This window comes from Chelonoidis abingdonii, chromosome 21 (genome assembly GCF_003597395.2).
Source record: "Chelonoidis abingdonii isolate Lonesome George chromosome 21, CheloAbing_2.0, whole genome shotgun sequence".
Taxonomy (NCBI): domain Eukaryota; kingdom Metazoa; phylum Chordata; order Testudines; family Testudinidae; genus Chelonoidis; species Chelonoidis abingdonii.
In genome coordinates this window covers 962,546-976,604 of record NC_133789.1, presented here as the reverse complement: position 1 = coordinate 976,604, position 14,059 = coordinate 962,546, and the positions used below count along the sequence as shown (strand labels likewise).

At 61.8% G+C, this 14,059-nt stretch overlaps 1 protein-coding gene across 5 annotated transcripts in view; it reads left to right on the top strand.

The window, feature by feature from the left end:
- The window catches only part of WNK4 (WNK lysine deficient protein kinase 4), a 28,789-nt gene that overhangs the window by 252 nt on the left and 14,478 nt on the right, over nt 1–14,059 (top strand). For 4 of the 5 annotated variants that reach the window (XM_032772747.2, XM_075059577.1, XM_075059575.1 and 1 more), the window contains exons 2-4: nt 11,375–11,547; nt 12,189–12,409; nt 12,657–12,814. In XM_032772747.2, coding sequence (XP_032628638.1) covers nt 11,426–11,547; nt 12,189–12,409; nt 12,657–12,814 — 501 coding nt within the window. In that variant the 5' untranslated portion in view covers nt 11,375–11,425. The remainder of the gene's footprint in view (nt 1–11,374; nt 11,548–12,188; nt 12,410–12,656; nt 12,815–14,059) is intronic. The other variant, XM_032772745.2, reaches the window with a different exon arrangement.

Here is a 14,059-nt window from a genome sequence, read left to right as displayed (position 1 = left end):
TCCCGGGGCCCGCTGCTCTCCAGAGGGCTCTCTTTGCTGCACAGCCTGTGGGGTGCTGCAAAGCCGGGAGCCCCTAGTCCCTTGGCACCTGGCTGCCCTACAGCACTTGCCTGTGGGGGAGAATGGGGCCTCCTGAGTTGTTAGTGGGGTCGGCACTTGGCTTGGACTGGGGTTCGTGGCTCCCGGAGGTGGCTGGTTGGGCAAGGCGCAGTTCCTTGGAGGGGGAGGTCTTGGCTGGGCCCTGTAATGTTCTGCAGGGTCAGGAGCCAGGGTGCCTGAGAGCGAGGAGCTGCCTTGCTATCAGCTGGTTGGACCCTGATGTCTGACAAACTTGGGCCATCTGTTCAGGATCCTTCCCCTATGCTCCAGGGGCTAGTGGAGCAGCTCCCCAGCACAGAGTCACAGTGACTGCAGGCCTGGGGCATCTCAGTCCGTCGGGCCCTGTTAAGGACCCAGCATACCAAACCCCTGCTTGGCTGCCCCTCTCTCGGGCTGCCCCCTGCTCCCCCAAGATTCCCAGATCAGTGGGGCTCTACTTCAGGTTAATCAGATGCTGCCCGTTGGCATTCAGGCCCCAGGGAGTGGGTTTCCCCAGCCCCTGGCCTTGGATTGCTGAGCTAGGCAGGTTGGAATGAGGAGGGACTGAGGTCTCCTGAGCTTGACCAGCAGGATGGGCCTGGGCCCTGGCTCAGTGCTTTGGCTCTGCCTGTGGTGTTGGCAGGGATGGGACAGGCTGCTCAGCTGGGCCAGCTTTTCTGCAGGTGCCAGGTCAGTGGCTCCTTTCACCAGAGGGATTTAAGAAAATCGGGGGTTTGTGACTGGCCAGCACTTGGTCCTGACCCAAGTGTCCCTTTGACGGTCCTGGGACTGAGCCATGGGTCGGATTGGGCTCTCCTGGACCCCCAAAACTGAGTTCGAGACACATCTCAGACTTCAAGTGGGGGCATGTGCGGGATGCTTCCCCCAGGTCCCTGTCCCCTCATTTGGCTTTAGCTTCAGCCTCTTTCCTATTCCTTGGGCCTCCCACTCCCCAGACATACTTGTGTTACTGCAGCAGACTGAGGAAGAAGGAGCTCCCAGAAGGTGTGGGGGGATTGGGGCCACATCTGTTCATTTCTCCATTGTCTCTAGCTCCTGCAGCCCCAGGTTTCTCCTTTCTATTAGTAGTGGCCTCCTGTGGCTGGCACGCTGGACCTGTAATTTCTCTTACGTAGGAGAGCTGGCAGCAGCAGCCACAGATACTGAATTACCGTAATTCATGGCTATTCCCATTAGTGCCATTTCTGCAGCTGGACTGCAGCAACGAAGCAATGCATGCCCTTGCCCACCCCCAAGCATGGCTCAGATCCGTAGTGCCCATGTGCTGGCATCTTGGTGCTGTGCTAGATCTGCCATAAGAATGGCCAGACTGGGTCAGACCAAAGGTCCATCTAGCCCAGTGTCCTGTCTTCTGGCAACGGCCAATGCCAGGTGCCCCAGAGGGAGTGAGCAGAACAGAGAATCATCAAATGATCCATCCCCTGTCGCCCGTTCCCAGCTTCTGGCATGTTGGGCCCTGGTGTGAAATGCTCCCAGCATCTTGCTGCCCAGCTGCTCTGGGCTCCTCACAGCTCAGTTCTGCATCAGTTGCAGCTTCCTGCATGGCTCATTCTCATCACTTGGTGGTGCCCTTATGGGCTGGATGCAGGAGCTGCTTTAACACACCTGGACCTGGCGCTTTCTGGTCTCCTGCCAGCTGTCCCATCCCTTCCTCCTCCAACCCCAGCCTCCCTCTGCTGAGAGCGGGCTGGTTTCTTTAGCCCCCATCCTCCTTCCTGCTGCAACCAGTAGCAGGGCTGTATGGGGACTATCCCTTCCGGAGGACCCCACCTCTCCATACAACCCCTTGGGATGGGCTTCAGCTGCAGTCCAAAATCTCTGATCACCCTTGTCCTTGGGCCGGCTAGTGCAGCAGTGAGTTCCAAGTCCTTGTTTACACAGAAAAATGTGTCTTGCGAGTTTGTCTCCTGCCCCTAAAAGCAGCATGGGGCGTCGCTGTGTGTGTCTGATGGCTGCATCTCCGGGTGGGCGGAGGGACTCCTGCATGGCAGCGGGTGGTTCTATGAAGAAGGGGCATTGTGCCCTGAGCAGCAGGCTGGCCCTTCGTGTCTGCCCACTGGAGCTTTGCTCTGTGTCCCAGAGTTTTCTCCCAAAGCTTCTCACCTCGCACACAAATCAGATGCCTCTTGGTATTAGTGGTGACTCTTCCTGGGGTCAGGCATTGAGGTCACAATCATGCTATCTGTGGTCAGCCCCACAGTGCCTGGCTTTTCCTGTGTGTGTAATATTTGGGTGCCTCTGTGGGTTTGTCATGTGCTGTATCCTGTATTTGGGCCGTGCCAGGCATGTGCGTCCCTGGCCCACTCGCAGCTAGCGCAGCCTGTGGGGTGTCTGGCCACCTTTCTTAGCCTCAGGTTGGTTCTCAACCCTGCCCTAGGGTTGCTGCTCCAGACTGAGTTGCCAGGCAGATCCCAGTCTCTCTCCACAGGCCACATCAGAGGGCGTCCGTCAGGCTGAGAGCACGTGCCATTTGCGAGGCTGGATCTGAGGTACCCAGTAGACGTCCTGCAGCCCTGGTGGGGTGGGGGGAGGGGGCTGTTTGTGTCTGGCAGTGTTTGGCATGGCCAGGCCAGCTGTCGTGGGGATGGTGCCAGACAGCTTTCTGGTGTGCTTATAAAGTGATGCTGATTGGTGTTTTGGGGGGCCTGTCTGCAGGCATCAGTGCTGAGCAGTCCCAGTGGCTCTGTGTGGGCTCTGGCGGACCAGCAGGCTGCACCTTTCCGGGAGGAGGCAGGGACCATTGGATACAAAGTTCTGCTGTCCCTTGAGTCCCAGGATAGCCCAAGAACAGCCAGGCTGGGTCAGATCAAGGGTCCGTCTAGCCCAGTGTCCTCTCTGCCGGCAGGGCCAGGTGCTGCAGAGGGAATGACCAGAACAGGTGGTCACCGAGCAATCCGTCCCCTGTCGCCTGGTCCGAGTTTCTGTGCCAGCCCTCGCTCGACTGCCTCTTCCAGCTCTGCCGATGCCCCTCGATCCTGATCTGCTCCCCCGAGAGCTCTGCTAGAGCCCCTCAGCCCTGACCCACGGCCCCCCTGCTACCCCTCCCCCGAGAGTCCTACCAGTGCCCCTCAGCCTCAACCCATGGCCCCCCTGCTACCCCCCCGAGAGTCCTACCAGTGCCCCTCAGCACCAACCCAGGGCCTCCCTGCTACCACCCCCCCCAAGAGTCCTACCAGTGCCCCTCAGCCCCAACCCACAGCCCCCCTGCTACCGCCCCAAGAGTCCTACCAGTGCCCCTCAGCCCCAACCCACGGCCTCCCTGCTACCACCCCCCCTGAGAGTCCTACCAGTGCCCCTCAGCCCCAACCCACGGCCCCCATGCTACCACCCCCCCGAGAGTCCTACCAGTGCCGTTCAGCCCCAACCCACGGCCTTCCTGCTCCCACCCCCCCAAGAGTCCTACCAGTGCCCCTCAGCCCTGACTCATGGCCCCCTGCTACCTTCCCCGTCCCCGAGAGTTGTACCAGTGCCCTTCAGCCCCGACCCACAACCCCCCCGTTACCCCTCCTGAGAGTCCTACCAGTGCCCCTCAGCCCCAACCCACGGCCACCCTGCTACCTCAAACCCCCACCCCCAGCGCCAGAGAGCTCTACCAGTGCCCCTCGGTTAGGATTTCCTCATTCAGCATCTCTTGTCCCAAGCCCCCTGTGCCATGCGGAGCCAAGGAGCATGTGAGCAGATTTAACAAGCCTGTTTTTGAGCACTAATCCTGCAGAGAATCAGCCGCTATGGTACAAATATAGGAATTCGTACCACAAATAAAAGTGGTTGTGGTTGTGCCCTTTCAGAAATAGCTTTGTCCTGCATTTGTCACACAGTTGTCATTTATTGCCTTTAAAATATAAATGGTCACTTGACCTCAGCCCTGACCCGCTATTCCAGTCCTTAGCTTCTCACACAGCAGCTCTGCCGGTGCCCCTCAGTCCTGGCCCAGAGCCCCCTGCTCCCCCAGCCCTGGATTCCCCGCCCCTCCAGCTCTACCAGTGCCCCTCAGTCCGGACCCACAGCCCCTACCCACAATGCTATTCCATCTCTGGGCCCCCCTTCCCCCAGCTCTGCCGGTGCCCCTCAGTCCTGGCCCAGAACCCCCTGCTACCCCAGCCTTGAATTCCCCACCCCTCCAGCTCTGCCGGTGCCCCTCAGTCCTGGCCCAGAGCCCCCTGTTCCCCCAGCTCTGCCGGTGCCCCTCAGTCCTGGCCCAGAGCCCCCTGCTACCCCAGCCCTGGATTCCCCGCCCCTCCAGCTCTACCAGTGCCCCTCAGTCCTGGCTCGGACCCCCCTGCTCCCCCAGCCCCGGCTCCCCCCCTTCCCCCAGCTCTGCCGGTGCTCCTCAGTCCTGGCCCAGAGCCCCCTGTTCCCCCAGCTCTGCCGGTGCCCCTCAGTCCTGGCCCAGAGCACCCTGCTACCCCAGCCTTGGATTCCCCGCCCCTCCAGCTCTACCAGTGCCCCTCAGTCCTGGCCCAGAGCCCTCTGCTCCCCCAGCCCCTGTTCCCCCCTTCCCCCAGCTCTGCCGGTGCCCCTCAGTCCTGGCCCAGAGTCCCCTGCTACCCCAGCCCTGGGCTCCCCACATATAATAGTCTTGGCCTGACGCATTTCTGGTTTCTGAAGTTAGGTTTAAAGCAGTGTTTTTACTGACAGGTGCCTGGGGGATGCTGGGAGGGGCTGGGGAAACCAGAGGCCCAAAGTGGGCCCAACTGGTAAATATTTGTTTATCATGAGCAGTTTCCTGCAGGACTCGACTCTCCCCCCCTGCCGTGGACAGTGGCACGGAGCCAAGAGCTGGAGTTGCCTGAACTGGCCAGGGTGTGTCTGCACACTCTCTCCTTATGCACCGAGTGCTTGTCCCTTCCCCAGAGCCCACGCTGCTGTGGGCGGAGCAGAACTGAGGAAGTGGGGCTGGTGAACCCAAACTGGGCCCCCCCAGGTGGACGTGAGACCCTCAAGGGGGCAGGGGCATCTTAGGTTGCTGTTCTACAGCGTCTGTGGTAGTGCCCCTGTGTGCTGGGCACATCCCAGACACTGGCAGGACAGCCCTTGCTCCTGGGGCTTGTGGTCAGAGACCGGGGGGGCCTGGCCTGGGCTGGCAGGGAGAGTGTCTTGTGCTTACAGGCCTCTCTGTACTGGCCCTGTACTGCTGGGGGTCGCGTTAAACCCCAGGGAGGGGGGGCAGGGGCTCTGCGCCCACATGCCCCGCTGGGAATGCTGCTCCAGGCTGTCCTAGTGGCCCTTAGGTTCAGGGCAGGTGGGTAACATCTCCTCTGGCTACTGCTCCACTGGCCCCAGGGGAGTGCCTGCCTGCTCCCACTCTCCTCCCTCCCCGGCCATTCTGGGTGTAAGTCTGTGTCGCTTGTGGGTGACAGAGCCCTGAGCCAGCCTCCCCATAGGTAGCAATGCAGTGGGGGAGACCCCTCTGGCTCCAAGCTGTGTGCTGGCTGCCCAGGCAGGGCTTCTGTTTTGTGCCTTAGATTGGCGCATGCTGGGACAGTGCTGCCCAGGTGCTGTGGGACGAGGTGAGCTCTGGTCACCGCTGGCACGAGAGATCCTGTACTCCCCGGTTATGTGGCGTGATGTGGGCAACGCTGGGGGCCCTTGCAGTTTCTCACACCTGTTGATCCGTGGGAACGCCCCCAGTCCAGAGAGTAGCATTCCCTCTCCTGGGGGACAGACCTCCCCTGACATCTTGGCGCTAGCAGGGCTGTCAGTGCAGGCTTGCCTGACCCTCAGGGCAGGGCTGGGTGTGTAAGGAGATGCCAGGTGCTGCTCCTTGGCTGCCTGCTGATGGAGCGGCCGTGGTGCTGCGCTGGGGGCCCCTTTCCTTCTGGCTGTGGTTGGGTTGGTGGGTTTCTGCCCCCAATAGACTGATCTGGAAGCCGCTTGTTCCACGTCTGGTGGTTCCTGGTACATGTTGGGGCTGGTTTCTGGGGGGCTGTTGAGCTTCATGGGACCTAGGAAAATGATCTGCCCCTGAACCCCACTAGCTGAGCTGCTGTGGGAGGGTTTGGCTCCTTGCGCCCAGGGGTGCTCTGACCGTGGGCGCCAGTCAGGAAGTGAATGGAAGAGCTGAGTTGTTTTCAGGCTCCTGTGGGATGTGAGGGGCATGCTGTAGGTACACAGAATCGCGGTACACGTGGAGGCTGGGCCTCTGCTCCCAGCCTGGGAGGAGGCGACAGCAAACAGGGAGGCTCCGTACAGGCTGGTGCTGATCTCTTCTCCAGGCGGCAGATCTGTGCCAGCCATGCTCTTTACAGGGTTGCTGTTTCTCTGGGGCAGCAGCAAGCTGTCTCCAGCTGGAGAGGTCTGTGGGGCTGTCCCAGGCTGGGATTTATGGCTGGGTGCTATTTCAGGGCCAGGCTGCACTCGCTATGGTGGCCTGCAGAGGCTTTTAGCTATAAATGCACCATAATTATGTAAATTGGTCCCCTCTCCAGGATGCCGGGCCCTGCACAATGGGGCTTTCAGAGGCTGCTGCTCAGCTCTGCTGCCCGGGGCATCACAGAGCTGGGTCTGTAGCCAGAGCCTCATAAACACCTTCAGAGAGGAAGAAACATGTAAAAATACCACACGGCCTCCCCCAGCTCCGCCTCGGCAGGGGCCAATGAGAGCAGCAGTGCGCCCGGGCTGACAGCGGAACCTAGCAGTGAGAGCCCGGCTGGCTCTGGCACTTGGACTTGGTGGCTCTGGGTTGCTGAATTGCTGGTTCTGCCTCACCCAGAGGAGGCCAGCCCTGCCTTGGCAAGCGGGTGGGGGGGGACTTCCATCCCAGCTTGGTAGGCGACTCTGGCATCTGTGACCCAGAGCATTGTACTGCTGTGCACGAGGTGGCTATTAGCGAGGTACATTGTGTCCCTGCCCTCCGGGCTGAGCAAGGCTGCTGGAGCTGGGGGGGGCACTGCCCACCCCTACGTATGCTGAGCGGATGCCTTAGTAGCCCTTCTTGGTGGGTGGAGCCAGGGCATGGGCAGGGGTTGCTGCTGGCATGGCAGCGCCCTCCTGGCCTTGCTTGTTGGGCACAGGCCATCTTGGCCTTTGTGGAGCTGCTGGGGCACCTGGCCCACAAGGTGAACTTTCACCAAACATAGTGCTGCTGAAAGGGTGCCAGGACAGAACCCCGGCATCCTGGCTCCTAGCCCCTCTCGCCCAGTCGTAGCCCCCATATCTCAATGGTAATGTATCAAGAACGGTAAGCAGCATGTGCCTGCCTCGTTATTGCCCTTCTGGCATGGGGAGCACAGGACTGGAGGTCAGGCTGTGGGGGGTGGCGCGATCCCCCCTTGCATTCTAGCACTCCATTTAGGGGAGTCTGTATGCCCTGTCCAGGCATGGGGAGCCCCTGGGGGTGAGGGGCAGCCTTGGGCGCTTCCCTGTTTTCTCAGCAGCAGCTCGCAGGCTTGGGGAACAGATTCCAGAGTTCCTGAATCTGGTTACTCGTGAGCACCTTGGGAGACATGTGGCTTCCAGAAGCCCAGGCCAGCCACCTTTCCTCAGAAGACCCCTCCCCTCCCGCCTCTGGGTCTGGAAACTGGCGGTGGGGAACTGCCTGGGGACCGTCTGGGGCTGGGATGCTTTCAGGCAACTCCCCAAGTGCTGAAGGACCAATGCTTCCAGCTGCTGTTTGTAATTAACTGAGGCTCAGCTGGTCCCTGACAGGTTTGCTGGGTCTCAGGTTGGTGCCACTGGATGTATTTTTTGCTGTTTCAGTTTGGGAGCACTTGTTTGAGAGAAGCCAAGGCTGGATTGGAGGGTGGCTGCAGGTCAGTACTGGGGGTCATCAGCGGAGCTGGTGGTCCTCCTGGCCTCGGCTGTACTAGCAAGGGCTGCTATGGGTCAGGACTGGCAGAGGAGCAGAGGTGGGGGCTTGGAGATCAGTTCGCTTGCCCTGGATCTAAAAGGTGCCATTCATTGGTCTCAGCAGGTTCCCTGCTCTGGGCTGGGCCAGGGCCCCGAATGTGGGTTTGAAAGGAGAGGATTGTGCACGGCCCCATGTGGGGTGCTGGGCAGCTGCAACCCAGCCACGGGGCCAGTTATGATGCAACAAAAACATTACGAAAGATCCCTGGGCTGATTTATGGCTCCTGCGAGCCAAGGGGCTGAGCACACAGATCCCTGGAGCCAGCAGCTTCCAGTGTTTAGGAACGCAGCAGCCGCGAGCCGTTGGTTTCTTTGGCTGTCAGTGGAGGGATGTGGAGAGCCTGTCTCAGCCGGATCCTCCCTGCGCTCTGCCTGGCACTGGGGCGGGGGGGTGGGGTCAGCCCTACACAGGCTCCTACTTGTGTCAGTTTCCCATGGGCCCTGCTCTCATTAGAGAGGGGCAGAGGGGGGTGTTTGGTGTAGGATGTAGTGTTCCTGCTCACCTGGCCCTGCCCTTCTCACTCCCAGCAGGCAGGGCCCTGCCAGGAAATGCCACCTGTGCAGCACATTCGGCATTTCGAGTGCAGGCCAGGAATCGATCGGGGGCCATGGGTGGAGTCAGTCTTGCTGCTCCAGGCTCATGTCATTTCATGTGCCTGTCTTAAACATACACCAAGGCAAACAGGTCTTGCAGCAGCTGCTGGCGTATCTCGCCTCCATGCCAGGCCCAGCTCCCCAGTATTATCACTGGCCAGGCCCCAGTTTGCCTGGCAAGGAGAGAGCAGTGGCCCCGTAGCGCCCTGCAGGTGGGGGAACAGGAGCTCTGGCCCCTGTCTAGGGAGAGGGTGCCACAGGCTGGGCAGTGTCTGGTGCTTGGGCAGGGGGATCAGCCCTCCACAGACTTCTACTTGTGCCAGTTTCCCAGTTTCTCCAGACATTGCTGGATTCTGCGAAGGTGGGAGCAGGGCAGTGACTCCAGGGCCTTGGGCACAGTTACCAGCATGCCAGTGGCCAGGCACGGGTCCTGGGGAGGGTTTGGTTTGTGGAGCACATGATAGGAATGCATGGGGACTCCAAAGCCTGGACGACACTCAGGGAGAGCTGTGGGGCGGGGGGTTGGAGCAGGGGGAGGCAGTGAGAGAGGGGGTGGTGGAAGGGGGCGGCCCCAGATTCAGGTGGCCGTTTTTACATTGCATCATGTTTTGGAAGTCCCGGGCTACAGCGGATCAGTTTCCTTTGGACAGATGTCAAAGGGGGTGGCTCCTTCCGTGCCCTGAGTCCCCTGGCCCCTCAAGGCAGCTAGCAGGAGCCAGGGCATCTGTGTCCCACTGCTCCTGGGAGAGTCCCCAGTCCCCTATGTGTGCTGAGCAGGAGTCATGGGGGGCAGCCCCCAAGGAGTTTGCCTGGCCTGTACTGTCCCAGCAGAGCCTGTGGGCAGAAGGGAAGCTGTCCTGGCTGTCGTCAGCAGACCTGGTGAGGGGATGGAGCTGCCGGGCTGAGATCCAGAGGGCAGGTGCCTGTGCCCTCCCTGCTGACCTTGGGACTGGGCTCCTAGTCACGGTGCTTTAAGCTTCTGTCAAAGCTCAACTTCTGTTTCCACTTTAATTAACTTGAGCAGGAGGAACATGGAAAAACCAGGTCCAGAGCCTGGCGCGCCTGTGCTGCCAACAAAGGCGGCATTGATGCTTGCGTGGCCCCCTGCCATAAAGGTGCCCTGTGTCTGCACTTGCCACCCACCCGCCTGATCTCTTAGGAAGCAGCAGAGCGAGGCAGCAGGAATTGTTATTCCTTGTGTACGGGTGCAAGGCTGGCCAGAGGGGCTGTGTTGGATGGGGGGGCTATGCCCTGTGGCACACAAGTTCTCTCTTGGCCAGGGCATTGGCTGGCAGGAGCTGTGCTGGGGCGCTGAGCACTCCCTCCTGTCTCTTGTCACAAGTTCCCTGGGCCGTGAATTGAGACCCAACTACCGGGGCCCAGCTGAGCCGCGGGGTGTGGGGGTGGTTAGCACCTGGAGGTCACCAGGCCTTGGGCCCCCCCTTGTGCAGGGGCTGGCCCCAGAAGTGCTATGCTGGCGTGGAATCCCCAGCGGAAACGAGCCCCCACGCGAACGAGGCGTGTGCCCTGAGCTGGGGGCACAAAGGCAGGCTGGGTGGGCTGCCGGGGAGGAGTTGGGTCTGCCACCCCCCTTGGATAAAGGTTTTAATCAAAAGGTGGTGCTGATCTCCGGCCCTGCATGGCCCATAGCTGCAGCAGGAGGTGCAGACACCGGTGGCTTTGTCTGTGTCACTCCAAGTCCATGTGGGGGTCTGCCCAGCACCGTGCTAGCAGGCAGCTTCCTCTGGGTGGGCCCACTGGGCGCAGGAGGGAGAGGGGTCCCACGTTGTCTCATCAGCCAGTGATCTGTGTCCTCACTGGAGAATCTGGGTGCTGGGGGTGGCTTGTGTCTCACTAACACCCCAGCATGCCGCATGGGCACCGTGCCCCCGCCAGGCCAGCTGCTGAAATGCTGGCTCAGCCCCCTCCCTGTATCCAGCAAGTGGCTTAATGAGGGAGCAGTAAATCCCTAGTAAGCCAAAAAGTCTCACCCCTGCCCTGTCCCTGCCGGGCCCTTCTGCTCCCTGGAAGGGGCAGGGGAGACACGTCCTTCCCTTCTGGGGGCTGGCACGTGGGGCGTTTGGTTTGCCCCCAACTCTCTCTGTGCAGAGCCCCCGGCTGTTTGCTGGCAAAGGGTCCTGCTGTCCCTGCTTGCTCTTGGGGGCTGGGAGGTGAGTGAATTTCTGCTCTTGTGCCCGCAGCCCTGGGCGCTGCCAGGGCTGCTCTGCCCTCCCCCGACACTCCATGTCCATCCTGACCCAGATACAGGCTGTCTCTGGTGCTGATAAGCCGGGCCAGGGCATTCTGGGGGAGTCTGGCAGCTGGGCTGCACAGCGCGTCCAGCCGGCACGATTAGCAGCTGCCAGCTCCCCAGCCCTGCGCTGGCTCCAGGGCGTGGGGGGGACGCTCTGCATGGCCTTGCTGGTGCTGTGGTGCCTGGCTCCGGTCGTCTCTCCTACATGAGTAATCCTGCTGCCCTGGGCAGCACCAGCAGCGTTCATGGGGCTGCTGTCTGTGCGTGGCACCAGTGCCCACCAGCCAGTCTGGGCTCTGTACTAGGAGCTTGGCATGGCCTTGCTGCCGTGTATGTGGCTAGCAAAGGGAGCCATGAGGATGGATAGGGGCTCCATCTCTGGGTGGGAGCATGGGGGCTCTCAGTGGTTGTGTTGTTTTGAGGGGCTCTGTGGCAGGGTGATGGGGGAGTGAGGGGGAGGCTCCGTGGCAGGGCTGTGGGGCTTGCTCAGGCCAGGATGGGTCCATTGTGCCACCAGCCCTGGTGCCAGAAGGCGCCCCCCCAGTGTCCACTCATGCCTCTCCTGTGGGTTCCTTGCAGACCCGGAAGCTGTCGAAGGCTGAACGGCAGCGCTTCAGCGAGGAGGTGGAGATGCTGAAGGGCCTGCAGCATCCCAATATTGTCCGCTTCTACGACTCCTGGAAGTCAGCCATTAAGGGCCAGATCTGCATTGTGTTGGTCACTGAGCTCATGACCTCGGGGACCCTGAAAACGTGAGCGGGGCTGGGCTGGGCTTGCGGGGGGGTGGGCTCCAGGTTCTAGTGGGCGGGGGTTGTGTGGCAGGCGGAGAGGAGGCAAGGGTCCTAGCGGGTTGTGGGGGAGCCTGTCTGGCCTGTGTGTGACCGCTGTGGTTGCTGGCACAGTGAGCTTGGCCAGGAAGTGGGCCAGGTGCATTCCAAGCTTCCCCTGCCTGGCGTGAAGGGGCCTGGGCAGGATTCGGGCAGAGCTCGCAGCTCCTCTCGGCCAAGCTGGGCTGCCGTCGTATACTGGGGTGGGTCTGAGAACTGGTGGGTGCTGGGGCAAAGCCCAGGGCCTGCCAGGCACTCTGTGAGCCACCACTGCACAGCATGTTGCCCGCCGGCTCAGGAAGCAGCTGTCAGTGCATCCCAGGCGCCCTTACCTCGCTGTGCTGCGCTGTACCAGGCAGCTCGCTGTTCTTAGGCCTGTGCTTGGCCCTTGGCACTACAGAGCCGCGCATTCCTGTGGAGCCCGCTGTGGGTGCTGCCTGGGTGAGAAGAGTCTCCACACAGCCTGCGCTGGGACCCTGCTGCCCAGCTCTGTGCAACTTGGGTGGCACCTGGCCGGGGAAAGCAGCTGGAGTCGCCCCCTCATGTCGCCCGTGTCGCCCTCGCAGCTACCTGAAGCGCTTCAAGAAGATGAAGCTGAAGGTCCTGCAGCGCTGGAGCCGGCAGATCCTCAAGGGGCTGCACTTCCTGCACACGCGGTCGCCCCCCATCATCCATCGCGACCTCAAGTGCGACAACATCTTCATCACGGGCCCCACCGGCTCCGTCAAGATCGGGGATCTGGGCCTGGCCACGCTCAAGCGGGCCTCCTTCGCCAAGAGCGTCATAGGTACCGGGGGGCTGGGTGTGTGAGCGGGTGGGTTCCCCGGGATGGCCTGGCTGAGGGGCCACTCGCCGTCTGGGGGGTGCCCTTCGCCATGGGACCCCTGGGGTGGCCAACGCCAGCCTGGCTCTGCTGAGATGAGTCGGGGACTGCAGCCTCCCCTGCAGCCAGCCCCCCACCCTAGGCCAGCAGGGTGTGGCTAGCCAGCCCCAAGGAGCAGCTTGTCACTGAGTTGTGTCTCCTGTGCCCCCAGGCACCCCGGAGTTCATGGCCCCTGAGATGTATGAGGAGAAGTACGACGAGGCGGTGGATGTCTACGCCTTCGGCATGTGCATGCTGGAGATGGCCACCTCGGAGTACCCCTACTCAGAGTGCCAGAACGCCGCCCAGATCTACCGCAAGGTCACTTCGGTGAGTGGCTGTGTCTGCGCCTCGATGCAGGGACTCCCCCGCCAGCACTGCTCTGCCAGGGAAACCGCTCCCCTGCTGGAGCCACTCTGGGGGCCTGGGGACCCCCCCTCCCCCCTGCTGGTACTGCCCTGCTAGGGAAACCCCTCCCCCACTGGAGCCACTCTTTGGGCCTGGGGACCCTCCTCACTTCCCCCCTGCCGGTGTCGCTCTGCCAGGGAAACCCCTCCCCTGCCTGAGCCACTCTGGGAGCCTGGGGACCCTTCTCCCCCTGCCCCTCTGCCAGGGAAGCCACTCTGAGGGACTGGGGACCGCCCTTTCCCCCCCACTGGCACTGCTCTGCCAGAGAAACCCCTCGCCTGGCAGAGCTACTCTGGAGGCTCGAGGACCCCTCTCTCCCCCTTCCTCCCCCCTGGAGCCGCTCAACCCCAGCTTGGTCCTTAACTAAGACACTCCCTCCTTCCTGATGCTGCTCTGGGAGCAGCTCCATGCGAGGCCAGCCTCTAGCCACTCTGAGCTCTTGGGTCCCTTGGCTGCGGACAGAAGGGGGAGTCGCTCTGGGCTCCCCTGGATGCCCTTGCAGGCGGGTCCCATTCCCCCATAGCTGTGCCTCCCAGCTGCCCCCTGCTCTGCTCCCCGCAGCAGGTTTCGGCCTGGCGGAGGCCGTGTGGCTGTCCACGTGCTGCTCCCTGGTGTGCCGGGACCTGGAAGCAGCAGCCTCCAGCATTAATGGAGCGGAACCAGGAAGCAGTTTGTGAACCTGGTCTGCTCCACTGCCCTGGGCCAGCCCGCAGCCTTAACGGCCCAGAGCCAGCCAGCCAGATCCAGTGTGGTGCTGGTTTGCTCCATGACCTCCCATCCCCCAGAACTGCTCTGCCCCCTCGCTCAGGGCAGGGAGGGGCATGCCCAGGGAAGCTGGTCTGCACTGGGCTCTGCCTGGCCCGTCAGGAACTGGTGCTGGGTGGTTCCGCTCACTCTGAGCCACTGGCTCTCGCCTGCCTGAATTGGGGTCTCTATCCTCCCGGCCTCTCCCTGTGGGGTCCCTTCCACACTCAACTTGTGCGGACTGGGAGTCAGGTCCCAGGAGCCAGAGGGCAGCCCCAGATGTCACTTGCTTGCAGGGTGTGATGGAGTAGGGGCTGTGTGTGTGGGGAACGGGAAGGAGTAGGGACTGTCGGTGTGGGGAACGGGAAAGCAGGGGATGTCTGTAGGTGGCGGACAGGTAGTCAGGGTGTAATCCGAACCCGG